This window comes from Glycine soja, chromosome 9, assembly GCF_004193775.1.
Source record: "Glycine soja cultivar W05 chromosome 9, ASM419377v2, whole genome shotgun sequence".
NCBI classification, from domain to species: Eukaryota; Viridiplantae; Streptophyta; class Magnoliopsida; order Fabales; family Fabaceae; genus Glycine; species Glycine soja.
In genome coordinates this window covers 8,086,156-8,108,841 of record NC_041010.1, presented here as the reverse complement: position 1 = coordinate 8,108,841, position 22,686 = coordinate 8,086,156, and the positions used below count along the sequence as shown (strand labels likewise).

At 34.6% G+C, this 22,686-nt stretch overlaps 1 protein-coding gene across 1 annotated transcript; it reads right to left on the bottom strand.

Moving 5' to 3' along the window:
* Window positions 1–5,739: 5,739 nt before the first annotated feature.
* LOC114367759 (dnaJ protein ERDJ2A-like) lies at window positions 5,740–13,641 on the bottom strand. The gene is made up of 11 exons (XM_028324952.1): window positions 13,498–13,641; window positions 12,653–12,879; window positions 12,416–12,511; window positions 12,139–12,259; window positions 11,800–11,906; window positions 11,491–11,708; window positions 10,823–11,000; window positions 10,585–10,704; window positions 9,408–9,494; window positions 7,513–7,623; window positions 5,740–6,866 (listed from the first exon to the last, which is right to left on the bottom strand). The coding sequence occupies exons 2-11, from the start codon at window positions 12,836–12,838 to the stop codon at window positions 6,033–6,035; spliced, it is 2,058 nt and encodes a 685-aa protein (XP_028180753.1). The 5' UTR covers window positions 12,839–12,879; window positions 13,498–13,641; the 3' UTR covers window positions 5,740–6,032.
* Between the last annotated feature and the right edge of the window lie 9,045 nt (window positions 13,642–22,686).

Below are 22,686 nucleotides of genomic sequence, written 5' to 3'. Positions count from 1 at the left end.
CGAGGTGTGCAAGTATATTGGTGGATGCAGCAAGCAAAGGTGGTGCTGCTGAATGTTTGTTTATTTTTAAAACCGCAAACACAGTTTCATTTCATGTTTTGCATTTCCATAGCTTGCTTTGCCTTCTTCACTGACCAGTGGAAACAACATCAATTTTCTCCCAAAAATGAAGTTAGAGCTTGGCTTGGAAGATGAACTTGGTCCATATGATGTGTAACGACAGTGCCTTCCTGCACCAATGTCGTTGCCTACCACTCTCAACCAGACACCTAACACTCGTCGAAGCACTGTGCCTGGTAAGATTTTTTGTACTAATACACTGTATTTAGGGTTTTCTATTGTCTCTCATGGAGCCAACATCATATTAGCCTTTCGATTCTCTGCATTTCCTTTGTTTCGTTAACAGAATATATTATTTTTTGAATAATCAAAACATTGTGGAACAGAAAACATAGACCTGGGCATTTAGTGTTAATTTATCAAATTGCATTACAAGTGGCCAACAACAGATTATGTTAAGCATGTTAATTGAATAGGCTTAACTATTATTACAATATACATTAAGTTGTTCAAGAATCAACATATTTCATGAACTTTCTTAATAAGTGATAATTTTGGGCCAAACTATCATAAAATCATTTCTATTTTACCAATTTCATTTATATGAACATTGTATTCATAGCTCTAGCTACTATTAACACAAAATGATACATTGAAAAAAAATCATATGGATCATGTAGTGTTACGACATTGGTTAGTTTCTGTACTTCTTTGAGTATCATTGATATACCATGTAGTATATTATGAAAGAGTACTTTTGAAGTTGATATTTTAGCTTTGTTCTGTTGCCATTTGAAATTTTCTTTCCAACAATCTATGAGTGTTGCAGTTTTATCAATGTCATTACACTTATGTATTGGTTGGTTGTTTTGTTTCAATTCATAATATGCATAATCTGGATGTGCATAATATGCAATTTATGAGTGCTACAGTTTTATTAATTCATAATATGCAATTTATAAGTGTTGCAGTTTTATCAATTCATAATAGGTGTGTGATGTACATCTTTATATGAGGCATTATAGGAACTGGCTTTCATCGTGACACAAGATTAGTGTCAATTTTGTTATAGCATTGTATAATAATATGCTTAAATGGTTATTTATGTATGAACATTTAATGCTGCGAACTTTTTAACTCTATATGGAGTTCAAAATTGATGAACGAAGAGTAGACAAAATGCTACAAAATGGCCAAGATCATGTCACAGATCACAAGAACATCAGTGATTTTAAACACCATTCATGCCAAGGAGCAGGTCAACCATTTATTATGATATTATTGTCATTTTCATTTTGATTTAAGATATCATTTTTTCCAATTATTTTGTACAACTAACCAACCAATTATTCTTATTCTAATGTTACACCTATTTCAAATGTAGACTTACAAGGAAGTTAGTAAGTCGTTTGTCATGAGATGGAAGGACCAGCTTGAACCTTACTAGCATTTGATTGACAAAAATGGGAATATGCATATTTTTGTGTACAATCAAGATTTGGACAGCCCAACCATTGTCTCAAGGTGGACAGCACTAAAGGATTTCTATCAGCTGATCAGAAATCATCAAGTGACATTAACCCATTATGGTCAAAGTGTATTCTTGCTGACTATATTCAAAACCAACGACCATCCAAAATCGTTCCCAAAATGACACTCACTATACCATCAAGTGCCAAATTCGGTGACGTTCACTGTGCTTTTGAATCAATACAAAATTACTTGCAACAACTTGGTAAGTTATGTTGATGGGTTGGCAAGTGCACCAATTCGTCTCAAGTAGTAAAGTTAAAACGGAAGTCGGAGTCTTGAATCCACAAGGATTTTTTTTGTACTTAGGTAGATGAATATTTTATTAATAAAAGAAGTTAAAAAAATTGACTTGAAAAGATTATGAGAAAAACAGTAATTTAAATTGGCAGAAAATTAAATCAAACAAGAGGAGATATTAAACAAGAATTTAAATTGATTAATTAAATACAGAAAAATTAGAGAACCCAATAATATTGTAGAAGTAAATTCAGAAGATGAGAATGTTGGAAACTTAGCCTAGCAGAGCTACTCTTGGATGTAATGTTAATGATTTTTCTCTATTTATAATTATTCGAATTTACACCTGCGTCTACTAGTATACTCTAACTTTGGTCCCCCGCATGAAAAAACCTAATTTATCTATTTTCTCTCCCAAATTCCTTTGCAGAGCTAAAATAGTAAATTGCATTAAGAATAGATATGTATAACAAGCTAAACAAAAATCAACTTATCCCTAGGGATGACTTTATTTAGATATTCTTTCCTAGTTCTATTAGAAAATAATGTTTCCCAATGCTACCCCTAAAACTTACCATGCAAATGGATGATCAAGTCACAAGTAATAATATTAAGTACAAGAAAAGATAATGCAAAAGTAATAGTATTAAATAGATAGGAAGAGAAATTATCTCAAGAGTAGTTGGTTGTCAAGTTCCCAACAAAGGGGGTTTAGCCTCTCATTGTCATTGAGGCTTTACAATTGCCAGAGGGGAATATTTAGTAAAGGGGAAAAAGATAAGAAAAGGAATGGAGGGAAGGAATAACTCCCAATGTTTGCTTTTCCTTCTTCTAGTATTTGTTTTCTATAAGGAATTGTATTCTCTTGAAATTTCTGTGTTTTTCCTTCTTCTCTCTTCTTCTTTTACATGTGCATATTAGCTTAGCTAAGCGAACTTATGAATTAGTCTGTTTCCTTAATTAGTCATGTTTTCCTTAACTTTTCTTAATTAGTCTTGTTTTCCTTAATTATCCTTTTTTTTTGCTTTATTTTGCTCACTAAGCATCATAAATTCATCACTTCTAATATTATCTACATAAAAACTTAAATGATGTTAATTTAACAATTATTTACTCAAAAAAAAAAGAATTATGAGAGAAAAATTACAAATTCTTATATAATTTAATCCCAAAATATAATCATAATTAGTCGTTATCAAGTTACTCAACAATTTACTTAATCATTCGGTTCACCTTTATCTGCCAAATTTTAATTTCTTCCATTTCTCACATAAAGTTATTGTTAATATCAGGATGTTCCAAGTATGTATTATTTCATGAAAGACAAAGGGTTCAATAATTTGAAATTGGAAGATATTGCGGAACGTCGCATTGTTTACAATGACCGGAGAAAGACATCTAAAATTGGATCTGGATGGAAAGTTTTTTGTGAATCACAATGTTTCGAACCTGACATGCAAATTGTCTTCGAATTCCCGATCCAATAGTTAACTATGTTTTATTTTGGCCATGTTTATAAATTAAGTACAATGTTATTTTGAGTTATGTAAATTTTTGTAAATCGATAATATCCTTCTCTTAACATTATGACTTTGTTATTTCCATTTTCATTTATAATATCTATTTTCCTTTTGTTTCATCTTCAACTTAGTTTATACATAGCCATGATTCATTTTTAACTTATATTAATTTTTTGCTCGTTGACTTGCTTTCAAATTTTATAAATAACAATATTGTGCAATATTATAAGTGTATAATTCACACCTATATTGTTTTTTTTCAGCTTACCTGTGCGGACGCACAGGTGCTTTGCATTTTAGTGAGCAGTAACTAAAATACCTTAGAAAATTACATTATCCGCTTAGATTGCCTAATTCAAATGCAAGGTTAATCTAAACATCAACAAAATTGTTCTGTTTAATACCTATATATCATTTTTCAATTGGGCATTTGGTGGTGGTGGTGGACCAATAGCACCCTTAAGGTATTGCTTTAAGCTTTAGATGAACCTAATTAACAAAAAGGTACACCGTAAACTGCCTATAAAGGTGGTCCACTGTAGCATCCATCTCTAAGGTAGCATTTGGATGGAGCATTTTAATAGGGAAATTCATTTCAAGGAATTTAAAATGATTTATGATGAAATAGCTTGTTTGGATAGAGTATTTGAAAGGAGATTTAATTTTTGGTATTTTTATGAATCATTTTGATTGACTTAAAGAGTGGGATTTCAAAATTCTCTTAAAAAATATAGAATCTGAAATTCTTTTTCGAAGATACTCACTCTAACTCACGTTCTTGCTCGCGACTCTTTCTCGCTCAACACTCACAACTACGGGTGGCCAAAGTTTCTACGGCCGATATCGACATAAGATGTTTTTCACTGACGTTGGCTGAGGTTTTTTTGGTCATATTTTTATTGTATGATGTCAACCAAAGCTATTTTTTGCCGATATCGAGTAAGATTTTTTTTAGATGATGTTGGTTAGGGTTATTTTCTGATTGACATCACTCATGAAAAACTTTTGCTAACGTCGACCAAGGATTTTTTTTGTCGTTATCATCCAGGTTTTTTCAGTTGATGTTGACCAGTGATTTTTTTGGCCGATGTTAGCTAAATTTTTTCTACTGACATCGGTCATGACTAACTTTTGAGTAGACACCTGTTAGGGTTTTTCGGCCGATGTCAGCTAGGTTTTTTTAGCCAACATCAGCCAAAACTATTTTTTAGCCAATATCGGCTAGGGTTATTTTTTAAGTCGATGTTAGCTAGGGTGTTTTGGTTGATATTAACTAGATTTTCTTAGTCGACGTCAGTTAGAAATTTTTTGCTAACATTAACTAGGGTTTTCTGGCTAACATCAGCCAGAGCTATTTCTTAACCACATTAGCTAGGTTTTTTAGTTGATGTTGGCTAGGGTTTTTTCTGCTAACACCAGCTAGGTATTTTTTATCGACATCAGACATGATTATTTTTAGTCGACATCAACTAGGTTCTTACGGTCGGCATCGACTAGAGTTTTTTTTATCGACATCGATCAGAGTTATTTTTTAGTCAACATCAGCCAAGGCTACTTTATAGTCGATGTTGAGTAGGATTTTTTGTCCGACATTGGTCAAGGCTATTTTTTAGCCAACTTCGACTAGGTATTTTTCGGCCAACATTGACCAATGATGTTTTTCAGCCAACATCGGGTAGGTTCTATTGGTCGGCATCAACCAAGCTATTTTTTAACCGATATTAGGTAGATTTTTTTGTCAATGCCTACTAGGATTTTTTAGGCCTACATGGGCTAAAAATAGCCTTGGCCAATGTCATTCGAAAAGATCCTAGCCGACATTGATAAAAAAAATCTAGCCAACATCGACGGAAAAATAGAGTCAACCAACGTTAACCAAAAACTAACAAATATTCCCAACATACTTTGACAAAAAAAATCATATTTGATGTCGATTAAAAAATAGTTGATGCCAGTTTAAAAACATCACTGATTGTGATTAGACAAAATAACCCTAATTAAAATTATCAATATTTTATATTTATAAATTATTACAAATTGAAAATATTTTTTAATTAATATTTCAAAATTAAATTGTATTTATTTTCTATAAAGTTTAATATTAAAATTTTATCTATTTAAAATATAAAATTGAAATTTTACATATGAGAAAAATTGAATTACCCTATCGAAATAAAAAATTTAAAATGAAAAGAATTGAATTAATTTATCCAAACAAAGCATTTGAAAAATGAAAGAAATTAAAATCAAAACAATTCAAATTCTGAGCATTTTAAATTCCTTGAAATTTTGAAGATCCCCATTCAAACACGAGGTAAAAAAATCTAAAAATAATAACAAAACTAAGTTGAATTCTTGAAGATGAGATGGTTACATGGAATAATCGACATTAAAACTCTCAACAAAAGTTTCTCAATAAAAACATTTAAAATAGTTGTACACCGGCCTTAAATAAAAATTAAATCCTTACTCTCATTTTTATCATAAAAATTTTCGGATGATATGACAATTTAATCACGATATCAGCTGAACTAGGATACGAACAGAAATCCAAGCATCAACGCTGTCCAACTGATAAACATAATGGACAATATTAGACTATTACTGCTACAAGTTGATAGTTCTACCATCCAAGAAGGAAAAAGATGAAAATTATGATTCTGTGATGTTAGAAAAAACTTCTCATTCTTCATCAGAGCCTGAACTTTCTGCAGCTTTGCCATGTTTATTCACGGTGCCATTGACAGCTTGTTTCTTATTTTTTGTGTTCTGGCCATCTTCTTCATCTTCACTGTACTCACTCTCATAGTCATCATCATACTCTTCATCCTCGTTGTCCTCATCCTCCTCAACTCCATCCTCCATGATAGGTCCTTCATCAGCCAAAACAGCACCCCTGGTGCCAGCCCGAGTTCGTTTCAAAACTTTGAGCTTTAAATTTGTCCTTCTGTCACAGCCCAACCAAGAATCACACAAACAATAGCAAGTCAAATTGTAGTTACCCTCTGATGGGGCCTGGAACTTGCCCAATACTAATCTAGAGCCCCCTTTCACCTTCTCAACTGCTTCTGCAACTACCTTACTGGTCTCCTTCACATTTGCTCCTGACCCCTCCATAGACTCCTCAATTGCCTTAGATGCAGCAGTTACAGCAGCAGCTTCATCCATGAAACTAACCTTCTGAGAAAACCACACGTTGTTTGAAACAGAATCCGCAAGCAAAAACCAGTAGTTTTCTTCCTTATGAAATGGGTAGTAGGGGGCATGTGGAAGAGCACCAATCAGGCTATTACCCCTTTTAACATTTATCCAAGCATGGAGAGTCACAATGTCCCCCTCTTGTATACCCTCTTCACCTTCAGTCTCACAAGTTACCTCGAGTGTCAAGGAAGGCATCATGTCCAGTACCGTCTCAATGTCTTCCACTTCAGCGGAAGATAACCCACCTGTTTGAATAAGAAGGTCAGCTCGCTCCTGAGAGTCCATGTCATGAAGTTCCTGAAATGTTCTCACTTTCTGCATTATCAAGAAGACAAAATTCTTAGTTCCAACACTCAATGTCATGGGATCAATTTGGAAATTCAATGACCAAGTAAAAAAATTCAACATTTGAATTTCAAATAGCCAATAGTCACTATACAGTACATACAACTTTGGGTTAACTGTGCATAAAAGAGATGGCTATGCAGTTTAAGAAAGAAAAAAAAAAGATAAATCATTAATATTATAAAACTAGTAATTAAACCACTAAAGATTAGGATCCAATCCAATAAGAATTCCCCCTTTCAAAATCAGACATTAAGGCTTCCACTTTCAAACTCTAACCTAAATTAAAAGGGGGGAAAAAGACCAATCAACATATCATAGACGCATTCTTTGTTTCTAGATTTTCTTAATTATTTATGCATTTGTCAATCTTGAGAACACTTAGCAGAAATAAAAATTCCATTAAATTGGATCCAACAAGTGGCTAATTAACTAGTTAGATCCCCAGGAAAAACGTGCATAAAAGGCTTGTTGACATTTTATCTGAGGTAAATCTTAAAGACCTCTAGACCATGTAACTACAGGTAAACAGCATGGACATGAAAATCCAGATCCAGACCAGGGAAATTTAATCATTTACAATTGGATGGCAAGGTCATGAATAATGCTGACATACCTTGCGGGCCACCTTCTTAATAATAGTCTCACTTATATGTGGCAACTGCAGAAATGGTGCAATTCCTTCAGGTGATCCACCAGTAGACTTTCTAGCACTGAGAGGAACAGCCTGCATAGGTCATACATCAAGAAAAGCATATAAATATTGATTTATTAAAAAGCAAAGCCAAAAAATTGATTATATTTTCAGTTAAAATGTTTGGCTAAAAAACACAAGAAAAACAAACATGAACAACAATGAGAACTTCACATTTCCATATTTCATAAAAGTATACCAATAAGACACCTTTCAACCTAAACTAAGAACATATCAATATGTGCAACATTTGTGTAACATAACCCAATTGTCTTGATCTTGAAGAGATGACTTTAAGCTAATAGACATCACTCATAGCATACGAACCAAAAGATGCTTGAGCTAAAAAATGAAAAACTTTTGGCTCCCATTTTACTTGTAGGATTATCTATGATGTTTCAAGCACATTTTAAAATCTAAACGCTTTTACTAATAAAATCATATTAACTATGACAAATGGAAAACCTGTATCATGAGACATAAGTTTCTCTCCTACAATAGCAGACTGTGTAAAGGAAAGGAGGAACTTAATTGAATATTGGCCATGCTTGCTAAATGCTCTCATCGCTCATGTTTGGGTATTTCTGATTTTTAGTTTATACTTTATAATATAGTTGTCCAAAGAAACTGTTGAAACTATAGGGACTTTAGGTAGGGAGGGAGGAAAAGAGATAAAAGAGAAGCAGGATAATATTCTTCGGTGTAATTTAATGAGATATAGTGTCATACAAAACATAAAGCACTAACCCTTATTTATACTAATACTAGACTCAAAATCTTAATCAAAAAAGGAAAAAATCATAAAATATAAGGAACTATGAACATCAATCCTAAAAGAAAACCCAAAATACTCAAAACTACACCAAGATGCAAACAATCAATACATTATGAGATATTTTTCATATATTCCAACAGAGACAAAAGAAAATGTTGAGGTGAAAGTTACATTTAGATTATATATATTAGTACTTTTTTTCTTTGTTGCTTTAATTATCATCGGTTAAATAGTATTTTTTTTCCTTACAATAAAAAGTATAGGGGAAGCGAAAGTTATCCCATTCCAAGGTCAGGGCACACCATGAGCCTCAGCAAGGGCTTTACAATGATACTCACATAAGACCTACAAGTTATATGAGGGAAATACGGAAATAGAGAAAAAAAATTAAGAAGGAAAGAAATAGGAATGACAGAAATAGAAGAGAAGTTGAGTAGAAAAAGATGTGTTGCTTGGATGGATAGAAATAAGAATAAACGAAGGGGAGAAATTTCTCTTCACTTGTTTGGATGAATGGAAAAGATAGTGGAAAAGAGAATGAAAATAAATAAATAAATTATATGGAAAATATTTTGAAGTTAATTCAAAAATTTATTTTTCACTTTATTATGTTTTACTCCATTATATAACTTTCTTTTTTGCTTTGGTATACCAATTATTTAATTTTCTTATTAGATGAAAAATTATTCAATTTTACAATTGGGTGTCAGACAAGTTAAACTGTAAAAATGAATTAGATAGTTTCTCCTTTGTGCACTGTTATTACATCCCAAATCATGCCTCAGATGGGATGAATTTTATTTAGGTGGGAACCACAGAATTTAAACATTTTTTCCTTCTAATTCACCATAAACAAGCAGATGAAATTCTTCTAATTCACTCCCTTCAAATTCTTTCCCTCATAAAAAAATCAATGAAAACAAAGTGTAAATGTAACACAGAAGATGACTTGCTTAAAAGTAAAATTATGGAAAGGAGAAATCGGAGAAAAAAAATGACTGCACAAAGCAAATATACTTGGCTTCAAACTTAGATTCATCACCTGGACGATACATTGAGAAAGCTCAACAACACCAATTGCAGGCCTCAGCCATCCATGCCCCTGAGCATTTCGCGGTATAACTGCCATCTTTTAAAGAAATTAGAGCATTAAATAATGTATAGAAATGCAAATATCACAGCTTCATGACTATAAATCCAGAAATAGAAATATCATATGCATCATATAAGAGAATGATGACAAGCAAAACTTCATGATTACAATGAGCAACCGGTATGTATGACATCATCTTTAATGATAGGTATGATCTTTGTTTTGGTACTGTAAATCTCAGTGATCCACTATCCTACTTATTTCTCTATCTTCTAAAGTAAGCTAGTATTAGCATAAGGAAAACACAAAAGCTACCAAAACATTTCAAGAGCACACAAGAATAGCTTAAGATAAATGCCATATGGTCTGTATCATTTCATTTAATTAGGATTTCAGATATTTTCCAGGAAAGTGATTGGTAATACTTTTGCCAAGTCATTCATGATTGAGTTTGGGAATAGGATATTGTCACACACTCACATGTACCATTATTCTTTACATAATAACAAAAACCACACATCACATGAAATTAATTATTTATTACCTCTATTCAGTTCCCTTTTACAATATAATCTTGTTCCAATTCACTCATAAGGGAGGCAAACTGAATATTTTCCACATGTTTGCTTAAGGTGTTTACATCCTACTAATTTAGCTTCTACCAAAAGGAAGTTTTACTGAAATCCACCTCAGCATTCAGCAATTAACATTTTTTCTATCACTGTATTTGTTTTCTTCATGCTTGAGAAACAGAGAAAAATATATTAGCAGTTCATATATAATCTACACTCTACAGTTAAACCAGGTTGCCTGTAGGACAGGTCCTCTTAACATTTCACATCATACATTCAAAAACTCAATTTTGACAAGTGTCTAAGAGTCAACAAAAAAAAAATCCATAAGCTGGGCACAAGGTGACCCAGGCATGAGCACTAGCAAGAGATGATTCTATTTATATTGAGTAATTCTAAGAATTTAGTGTTCAGATATTTTTATATTGATGCAACTTTTGAATCATGATTGCAATTTGCAAAAGACAGTGCAGACTTAAAGTGAACAGCATAACTAAGAAAGCATGACCATTGAGTCTACTTAGATACATAAGATCAAATAGTCAGTCAGTCACCTTCATTAATTCTTCAAGTAGGCGGGGTGCTGTTTCTAAAATTTGTCTGAAATCACTTTGTAAAGATGGCGACAAAGCTGCAAATTCACGGGTCAACTGAGCTTGAACTAACAGCTCTGTCTGAAAGAAAATAGCATATATGTCAGCATATAAAAGGCAGAGAAAATCAGAATAGAACACTTGTATTCCCAGAAAAAACATGAAGCACTTCATTAGGCTTAGCCACACAAGAAGATACCTTAACCAGCGCAGGATGTTGCTTCCAAAACTTAGCCTGCTCCTGCTTAATGTTTTTGAGGTCAAGATTCAACTCACTCCTTACCAACATAAAAAGCTTTTGAAGAGGTTCGTCATCAGTTCTACGGACTGGAATTTCCATATATTCAGCAGCCTTGATGAAGACATCCATTACTTTGCTGTACAACATAATATTCACAAATAATTAAACTTTAAACATTTAAAGTATAAAAGATACCTATTGTATCAATTGGAAGGGGGATAACTCAATTTTCAATCTATTACTATGTAATATTCCAAAATACCAATGTCCTTACCAGTAGTATCATAAGAAAGGGTTAAATAAAATAACCTGTTACTTTACTGTATTCTTTTCAATCTTGGATAAGTAATATTTTAAATCCCAATATTTCATTAATATTGTATCGCAACTCGATCTTGTAAATTCAGTATGGAATTGAAAGGGGTTTAAAAATCTTTTTTATTTTGTACAAACATCCATTTGCAAACCAACACATTCACACAGTGTAAACACACACCATTAACAAAAGCTAATAAATGAAAATATTCAATCGCTGACTGCATAAAATTCAGATCTCTATATCCTCAAAGAATAATGGCAAGAATAAAGACTGACAGAGCATAACTAGATAAACAATGTATATATACCTGGGGGCCAAAGAAGGCTTCATAAGGTAATAGTAAGTGGAAAGTGTTTGATGCATCACATAGTTGCCGGTATACTTTGATGATCTGGAGAGATAAACAACAGCAATGACCAACGGCAAGAGAATACACACACCAACAATCCAAAGCAGAAGTATTCCACCAGATGCCCCATCAATATTTAGCAGGAATTGAGGAAGAGCTATACCCATTTGGAATCCCTACAATAAAATATCATGCATATTTCAACAGCATGAAAACAAAAAGATAACAAGCCACTTGGCATTTTTTCATAGTCGTCTGTTTTATTACCTGCCTGCCATCAGGATGGCCATATTTTTCATAATTTTCACGAGCTGTTGGATCTGTAAGAGCTTGATAAGCTTTGGCAATGTACTCAACGAAGTACTTGTGTGCCTCTAAAATAAAAGGAATAAAAATATATCAGTTACATAGGCAGTTGGATCTGTAAGAGCTTGATAAGCTTTGGCAATGTACTCAACGAAGTACTTGTGTGCCTCTAAAATAAAAGGAATAAAAATATATCAGTTAGCAGTTACATAGGCAATTGTAGGAAGCCAACATTCCTGCAAACATCAAAGTTTGCATTGCAACAATAAAAAAAAAATAAACAACTGAAACACCTTCAACCTGGATCTGGGTTTTTATCTGGATGGTATTGAATAGAAAGTCGCCTATACTTTTTCTTTATTTCAGACTCTGCCGCTCCAGGCTCTAATCCTAGAATATTAAACGGATCAAAAATTTCAATCTGCATAAAATTTAAAAGAAAAATTTCAGAACGTGCACCAGTGGAAGTCTCAGCCAATTAGTAAAATGTTAAACACAAATACAAGATCCCTCAATACTAATTTCAAATCTCAAGAAGTGGAATAGCTGAATTCATTTTAACTTTCTAATTGTTTACCTCACGACTCATGGTCTTTATGTAATAAACCAGAACAATCATAACCACCCAAAGTAGTAACAATGTCAAGTTACTACAGGTTGAGACATTTGAAATCTGTAAAACCAAAAGGGAAAGAGAAAAAAAAATTCAGAAGAAACAAGTGTGGGTCACAGCAGAATTAGATTCAATATCACAAGTAAAACCAAGCAAACATTGAAGAAAATAACGAAATACACATAGCAGAAATGATCTCACCCTCTTGAATATCGATTTATGGTACTTCCCGGACCGCAAGCACTCAGAGCACTGACAGTGAATGCTCTTTGATTTCTTACTGGCAAAACGGCACAACTTTGTTATTGTATATGGCACTATAGGAATGGCCATTATTGTCAAAATGAATATTGGGAACAGTGCACTATTCTCCTCTGAAGCAGCCATCGCTCCCTTCTGCACCCAACAACCTCAAAAGGTTACCAGACCTGCAAAGGCAACCCTCGTTATTGCTCACAGCTCAATCTTCAAACACAATCCTTCCTCACAGAAAAAAAAAAAGGCAATTATCAACCAATCCACAGAACACGTAAATCAGAAAACACACACAAATAAATAAATAAATAAAAAGATTCCTGGAGCATTCCCTATAATCAAACAAGTAGCAAAAGACCTATCTGAATTTGAAAAAAATTGAGATTATCAATCAGTGCCTCTCACGAAAAAGAAAAACCCAATCTAGGTTTCTACATTAGGGATTTTAAGGTTTATAACAGCATGAGATGTGACAAGGGGAAAACACAAATAATCATCAAATTCGAATCGAAAACAGCAAAAACAAAATGAATTCCCCGTTCCTCTATCTCACACACGCATACACACAAACAAAGCAGCTTCAGTTACAGTTAAAGACTAACAGAGTATACGGTTCAGACAGTGCGTGGAATGAGAACCACCAAAAACCTAAAAAGCCACGAATTGGGAAATCCAAAGGTTTTAATTGACGAATCGATTTGAAACCGAAACAGAGATGAAAACGAATCGAAATGAAATCAGAGAGATCGAGAAGGAAAAGGCATGCAATTAAGAGTGAGAGAGAGAGAGACCTGAGACTTGGGATTCGAAGAAGTGGAATGAAAGGTCAACTTGGATGGGAGAGGGAAATCTGAGAAGATGCAACCTCAGAACACTGAGATGAGATCGCAGCAGCGCAGAGAGAGAGAGAGAGGACAATTATATAATTTTACGCCTTAAATATTATTATTATTAGTTTAGTTCTTATGAAATTAATGCATTCTTGATTTTAGTGTCTGTACTAAAATTATTTTCAGTTTTTTTTGTTGACTAAAATTATTTTCTCATTTTATTATCTTTGAAATTACAAATTGTATAAAATAATAATTTTATTAGTAGATAATTGGTAAATATTTTTAGAAATACTTATTGAGTTTTGAAATCTATTTTATTTTTAATATACTTTTTAGATCTAAGTCACCTAAATTTTTAATTCACCTAAATTTTTATGTACCAACAAAAATGGTTATCGTTTACTATATGTATTTATTTTTTTAGAATATTATCTAATTCATCTTGCATTCATAAAAAAAAAAAAAAATGAATCATCCGTGTGAGCAAAATTATCTTGTCTGCTACTAATATGGATGAGTAGGACGTAGGGGGTGTTATTTAAACCGCTAAATTAATTTATCTTAAAAATGGATCAAAATAAAAATTGAAGAAACCAAAATATTCAAAAACTGTATTTACTTTTACTGCACTTTAATTTTTTTTCAGTTTTTCTTTTAAATAGAATTGAATCTAATAGCTAGTGTATATTTTGAGGTAACTAATGTGTAAAATTGTTTTAAGTTATGTAAGTTAAGATATTTATAGTTAATTTCTATTTTTTTATTAATTAAAAAGTTTGTGTGATGGTTCAATAATCAATTTGTTTTTAGTAGTTTCTATAGTTGGTTTTTAATTTTTTTATATGTATTATTTTTTACTTTTAATATATTTATTAAATTTTTTTATTATTTTTTATATTATTTTATACTTTTTAATTATTTCAATATTTAATTTTATGGAACTCTTATAATTTAATAAGTTAATTTTATTAGACTAATTTTATTTAACATAACCTAAGTACTAATATAGTAATATTTTGAACTTTCTATAGCATTGAAAAAAAAGTATTATTTAATATAATTAAAATTTACAATAAATAAATATTGTTAAATATAAAAATTATATCATAAGTAAATTTGTTATAAATATTATTGTAACATATAAATTATATTTTAAATTTATGATAAATAATTATATTGAGATGTGATGTTACTTTAAATTATTTTTTAATATAAAATTATTTAATAATATTTTCAACTTTTGATAAAATAATAATATTAATAATATATGATTTTTTATTTTAAACATTCTGGTTATTTTAGTTTATGATATTCACAATATATGATCCATTCACTATGAATAATATAATATTTTTAATTGGAGGTTTGTAATGTAGCTATTATCAGAGCAATATTTAATAACTCTATTACTTGGGGTTATATAAATGATATTTTAAAAGGTTAATCATTTCAACAATTGGTTATTTAGTTCTCAGATTAAAAAAATAACAATGCAAATTATATAAAAAATTTAAAATCTTAAAAATCACAAAATCGAATCAAACTTTTATTATTTTTGTGTTTGGTTAGAAATCAAATACTTTTTTGTGCAAAACAAAACTATATATAGTAAAACCGTAAACAAAAACCTCGTGAAGTTTCATAAACCCACGTTACTAAATTAAGTCTACCTTCAATTTTTGAACGCCTCCAAAACTTTTTTCTAGGATTTCTCACACTAAAGAAAATCAGCAAAAGCAATTGTTCTCCACACCCATAGTACACTCATAACGTGATAGAGGATGAACACGAAAAGTAGCAACTTGCAAGCTTTGTCATAAGGCGCTTTGTGGACCCATATGTTAAATGGTCCACCGGTGAGGCAAATTTACTGTACATGGTTTCTTTTAGAAACAATTTACGGAAGTGGGTCTGATTTATAACAAATTGTAGAGGGTGTCTTTTTATTATGTGGGTGCCGTCATTGGCACCGGCGGGAAGGGTGAACCGCCAATGGCAGCAGCGGGACAGGCAAGGGTACGAAAAACTTCTCAGTGCATATCGTCATTTCTCCTGGCGGGACATGCCTACGTGGACAATCCCGCCTTTGGAGCTGGCGGGATAGGGGTATTTCTCTCTCCTATTACGTTTCCTTTGCAAATTGGAAAATCAAATCTCATTTCACAGTGAAAAGGCAAATGACGAGAAAAAGGTGAGGCTCTTTATCTTTTTCATGGTTTAGCTTTTTATTTAGAAGACTGAAAACATTTTTGTGGGAATCAAACTAAAAAATTATTCTGTTAAAACATAGAAGATGGAAAACAGAAAAAATGTATTCTTTCATGCACAAATTAAATAATTTTTTTCTCATTTATAAAAAATAGAATTCTAATATAGAAATTAAGAAAAAGAAAATCTATAACAAAATAATTTTATGATTTATCAATAATCAATGCTTTTTAATTGCTATTTTGTTATAGAAATTAAGAAAAAAAAATCTATAACAAAATAAAATTTGAAAACTTAAAAGTATAAAATTATGTGGGTATCTGCGTATATATTAAAGACAATATTAACATTATCTTGAATAATACTATCTAATTTTAATGTTGTATATATACACGTATCATAAATAAAAGGGAAATAACAATAAAGGTCGTCATATTAAGAAATGAAAAATAAGTTTACTATAAAAGACAAAATTAATTGCTTAACTTGATTTATCTTATTTTCTTATAAGTTGATAGATAAAAAGAAAGAAAGAGTTGAGATTTAATTTAATAATACCGATTGAGAAAAAACACAACTTGCTTACACAAATGATAAGTAATTATGTGCTTTGTAAAATAACAATTGACAGCTAGAAACTTCAAAGGAAAGTGCAAGTGCAATTTGAGACTGATTAAATGTATTCAGCCTTTAACCACAAAAAAAGTGTGAATTGAAAACATTACGGTGCCGCAGATACCATTGGCGGCACCAGAAATTGAAAACATTACGGTGCCGCAGATACCATTGGCGGCACCACCCTCCTGAAATTGTCCCGCAAAAGTCAGTAGCGGCACCACCCTCCTGAAATTGTCCCGCAAAAGTCAGTAGCGGCACCACCCTCGTCTCTTTCCTACTCATCCTATCCCGCCAGCAGCAATGGCGGCACACCCTCACCCCTCTCTCCTAGTCAGCCTGTCCCGCCACTATGACTAGCGGTACCCCCCTTAACCGCCATTGCCACTGGCGGTTCAAGCTTCCCGCCAGTGTTAATGGCGGCACCCACTTATAAAAGAGACCCCCCCCTCGAATTTCTTTTAAAATAGACCCTATTACGTAAAATGTTTCTAAAAAAAACCCCTTGTGTAAATTTGCCCCACCGGTGAACAACCTTCATTTTATAACTTCTCAAGTGGTTCACCAACGCTCCAACATTTCAGGACTGTTAGATATAATTACAAGAAAACAACGGTTAAGATTTGATATGTTAATTTGATTTTTGATTATTTTTTATAGTGTAATTATTTAAATTAAAAAAATACTATATTAGTGAATGTCTAAAACACCCTTATTTCGAATGTCAATTTGCACATAGTAATTTTGGGGTTACTGTATCACCATCATTGGCTATTGTTTGTGATTGTGTGACACTATTAAGTGTTAACCTAGAAGGATTCATCGTTGTTTTCATGAAGAGATCGGTTCAGAACAAGGGTTAGCACACTTAGTTGTTGGAACATGTTTTATTTGATGTCGCTGACAATGGTTGTTTGTTTTTGTTAATCATGGGTAATTCTTTGACCATGGTCACTGCGAAGTAGACATAAAAAAATTTGATATACAAACAAATTTGATAGACAAAAAAATCCATATCCAAACCAAAAATGCAAATTAACTAAAGGCAAACAGAGAAAGGGCTAAATTAGTTGTAGGAGATAGGAAAAGGGGAGCAATCAAGGAAAAAAACTAATAATTTTTGTTGGTACATGAATGTTTGAAAGGGAAAAAAAACTTCATCCCATCTTGTATTTGCTAAGTTGACAATCATGTTTCTCTTTTCCTAAGTTTTCCACCTTACCATGTTATGCGTCCTTTTCAATGAATGCTTCGCTATCAAAAAACTCATTTGGGGCCACCTTTGCAAATCGCAACATCACCCACATCGTCGGCTTGATCTCAACCCTAACCCCCGTCCTTGTGAGTAGGGGTGTGCAAAAAAACCAAATCAGACCAAACCAGATTGTAACTGACCCGACCCGAACCAGTTGCATATTCGAATTGGGTTAAGAAAAAAAAAAAAAAAAAAACTTCCCCATTCTGTAGTTGGTTAGGTTGGACCGGACCCTTTTCGGCAAAAAAGAACGAGTGACCTGAACAGCTGCACTCTCTCAATCTTTCTTGCGCCTCGACAATTGACTCTCATTTATCATTCTCTCAATTTGTGATTGTAACGCTCAGTCGCTCACTGTCCTATGCACTCTGTGTCGCTCTCGTTTCTCATTTCACTTCACTCTTCGTTCCATCGCGTGTGTAGCTGTTTTCTCTCTCCCCTGCCTCTGGTAAGTTTGTTTCTCATCATTTCCCTTTATTTATTTTTGTTTCACAATCACAGCTCATAGTGTTGTTTTTCACTTTTTTTCCTTAACAGTAACAACTTTGTTTTGAAATGCAAGGAGTTCGATGAAATGCTTAAGAAAGGGATTGAAATTGAGACAGGTCAATTAAATTGCTTTTTACCCCTATTTCCTATATACCTTTTGTTGTTGTGTTTAGATGCATGTTTCTATGAACTTTAACTAGACCTTCAACTAGGGGTGAGTCAAATGTACTCCCCACAAGCATCAGGGGAGAAGCTCCGCAAAGCACAACAGAAGCCCCACCAGATGGGTGACAAGACCTTTAACCAAGTTGAAATCAAACCTAATATGACTTCATGTCATTCTTCTCTTTACAAGAAGAGGCGAAGGAGCATAAGTAGCAACAACAACAGGAGCCTCGACGGTTGGTGGAGCCTGAGGCACATCTTGCGCAATTGAAGGGCGATCACACCGGACATTAATCCTGCAGCCTGCCTTAGGGCACGAAGGCTTATAGGGGCCTTCGACTTGTTGCAGCCAAATGACCCAACACCATCATCCCTCTTCCTCTTTTCCAAAATAGAGGAAGGAGCATTGTGGGGAACCTTAGTCACAACTAGGCATGGTAATGAAACCCGTACCCATGGGTATCCACCCAAACTTGTCCCAATTTTGACGGGAAATACCCGAATTGACCGGGTACAGATTTGGGTTTGGGGATTACCAGACTTTTTTAATCGGGGTCGGGGTCGGGGACAAGAATGTCACTACCCGTCCCATACCCATTCTCGTACCCTCCCCGATGATGAAATTATTAAAATTTTATTAATTACTTGTTAATTTTTTTTATAATTTTTGCATAATTTAAGATTCTTTTCTTGATGATTTTTGTAGACAAATACACTACAAATACAAGTAGCTAAAAATAAATGTGTAACAATCAATTTTTTTAAATCAGATTTTCAATATAATTTTTTTACAATATTTTTTTACAAATCTAAATCGGGGACGGGGCAGGGATGGGTGATGTAGCTCCTTGTGGAGCTTGTAGGCCTTGAATCTTCTTCATCAATAGAGTCCTTTGCTTCTTGAAGTTCAATGGCAGAAGAATGGAGATGGAAGAAAGATGATTGGAGACGCCACTTCAAGGAGAATATGAGTCAAGAAGAAGCTCACCACCATAGGAAGTCATGGATAAGAGCTTGAAGGTAGGAGAAGATAAGTGGAGGGAGAGGGAGAGAAGGAGCATGAAATTTTGTGCCTCAAATGAGGTCTGAACTTTGAAGTGTAATTTTCAAATGATCAAAGTTGAAAAATGCACACACATGGCCTTTATTTATAGCCTAAGTGTCATACAAAATTGGAGGGAAATTTGAATTTCTATTCAAATTTCACTTGGATTTGAAATTGAATTTGTGGAGCCAAAATTTCACTAATTATGATTAGTGAATTTTAGTTATGGTTCATTCCATTAATCCAAGATCAAGTCCAAGATTCTCCACTAAGTTTGCTTAGGTGTCATGAGGCATGTAAAGCATGAAGGACATGCACAAGTGTGAAATTACAAAACTACCCTTAATACAAAAACTAGTCTAGGTGCCCTAAAATACAAGGGCTAAAAAATCTTACATTTCTAGGGTACCTTACCTATATTATGGAGCCCTAAATACAAGGCCCAAAAATAATGAAACCTTAATCTAATATGTACAAAGATAAGCGGGCTCATACTTAGCCCTTGTTGGGTAGGATTGCATCAACGAGGAAACCCGATACTCAACAGGTACGGGGATGGGGTAACAAATTTTAACCCGTCGGGTATCGGGGACGGGTACAGGTATATTTTGGGGAGTCGGGTTCGGGGACTAGGGAGGCAATATCCATCCCCGCCCCGCCCCGTTGCCATGTCTAGTCACAACAGCAAAAGAGCCAACCTCACCAATAGGTTGACCCCCTTCTCCAACATCCAGAGCAATGGCAGATGACGGCACGATTCCACCTGTAGGTCTGACCTGCTTCACAAGTGGCCTCTAGGCAAAGTCACCCATAATACCTACAAAACAAGCAAGACAACAACACAAACAAGTGTTAGTCATTGGTCGACACCGACCTCAGACACAAACAAGGGCAAGGTTAAGCACTTTACCATCCAAGGAAATGAGTGGATCGCTTATCGAAGGAAGAGACAAAATGGCCCGCATGTCCAGCGAGGTAGGCAACTGCTCCAAAATTGCTTTCTCAACCTTCTCCGCAAGGGTCAGCAGGTCCTCGCCATACGACTTGAATCTAGTAGGGTCAGACTGCCAGTAGAACGGGAAACGAGACACCCTATCCCTATTGAACATCAGTGGCATACCATCAGTCACGACGCCAGTAGCCAAGACCTTAAAGAAATGGTCCTTAAAACGACGAAAGATGTTTGAGTCAAACTCAAACAGCTTCTTGGATATGCTGTTCAAGGAAACCCATCCAATTTTGCCACTCAATTTCATTTGAAAGAAGAACAAGAAGACTAACACACTAGGCCGGATGTTGAAGAAAGGGCACAAAATTTCAAAGGCCCTCACCATTGTCCAACTGTCTGGGTGAAGTTGAGAAAGGGCCACATTCAAGTGCTCCAACAGAGCACACTGAAAAGCGATTAAGAGTAGAATGAGACTCAGGACCTCAAACAAACATTGATACATAAAAAAGAAGGGCGTTTGACCAGGCGTTGTCCTTAAAAACGGGAAATCACCACTCCTGCAAGCCTGAACGGCCAACTTACAGGAGTTTTTAGGGTTTTCCAGCTTCACTTGGCGTTGAAGCGTAGTGACACTCGCCGTAGAGGTGAGACATTACTTGTATTTTAGTACGTCGTCCCTCACTGATTCACAGCTTCACTTGTATTTTAGTACGTCTCTCACTTGGCGTCGCACATAGGGAGACACCCTCACATCTCCACAGCCACTATCTCTCCTCACATCCCAAAAGTAGAAGAGGGAAGGATCACAGTGACCGGGACTAGCTCCCCGATAACAACAGAATTTCATGCCATTCCGCGGGGGCGAGAAGTGAGGCACTCACCCTCTCTGAAGAGGAGGAATCAGTGTCAGAGGCACCTCAGCGGGTATCCTCAAACAAGGAATTGCCTATCAAGATGACCTTGCGGTCCATTATGGGCTGCTCAATCGAGCCCCAAAGTCGTTGCCACCTATTTCAATGGCAGAATCAGACAAAAACGAAGACATGATGGAAGATAGGAGTACCTTAAGAAATAAAACGAAGAAGAAAAGGAAATTGAAAGCTGGAAAGCACAAGAGCAAGAAAGTAAGGAAGTAAGAAGGCAATGAACAGTGACCTGAAATCAAGCGTCCACTCCATTTAAAGGGGAGTCGAACTCTTCGGTAACTAGTGGGAGCTGAAGTGGTGCCCTAAAATTTTGAACCACGACGCTTCCCCACTCACGCACAAACCGTGACTCTAGTACATGCCTACTCTGTGAGTGACTCACATGCAAGAGTATTGCATGTGTGCCGCACACGCCTGCAGCAACAGACGGACGTTACGTCCTGTCTTTAATGTTCTTTTTAATGGTAAAAAAAAAGGCATAGTTGTCAAATTTGACGACTTACCTTATCTGACACGCCAAAGATATGTCCATCACAGACAACTTGACAAAAGCAACCTGAACAACACTTGTCCAGGCTCAGGTGCTTGACAAGCTACATCAACCTGCAACTCTCTCACTTGTCGAGGTTACCACACCCGACACTAGACAATACTCATCCACACTTGGGGGCTCGACAAACTCGTCACCCTTTACTTGTCAAGACTACTACCCCAGACATCAGACAAACTCCCTAGACATGGGAAAAACTCCTTCAACATTGAACAATTTGTTCGTTCACAAACCGACTCAGAGCTTGGGGGCTTATGTACTGTCCAGGAGCCACAAAACACATGTGGCATCCAACATGGCACTCTATGACACGTGTCAACCCTCCAAGCAGTCTTGTTATAGGAGCGCGAATGCTCGACCCTTAGCAGTCGGACTCCCTAACAAATAGGTTATCCTTAACCTATTAATATTCAACTGTATTTGAATAACTTTATCTGTTGGCAGGTAATTAATTATCTATAAGGCCACACATTATCTACAAGATGCGATTATCTTCTACCTTTGATCTATAACCAAATGTTTATCTCTAACATTATCTTAAAGCTCCCTGGCTATTATCTACAAGTGAAGAATTATTTGCAAAGGCTACAACAGCCCCTACAAACAAGGACCAACAGTCACACTCAACTACTATAAATACAGGTTCCATCGAACCCTCTACAAGATCCCATCACATACTCAGCAAATGAGCAACAAGCTTGTGCCTCTCTCTCTGGCTCACTTGAGCCTTACTTAAGCATATAATTGCTTTATTCTCCTAGCTCATATTATTACTTGAGGGTCAGAGTCCTCTATTTTGCAAGTCCCCCCTCCTATCAAAGGTACCTCTCTAAGCCAACGTGTGAAGTCCGAGACCCCATTTCAACCACATCCACCCTGACGTGTCACGGTTCTAGATTTTGGTAAGAACATCATTTGTGCCAATATTTAATGGGCTTAACTTCT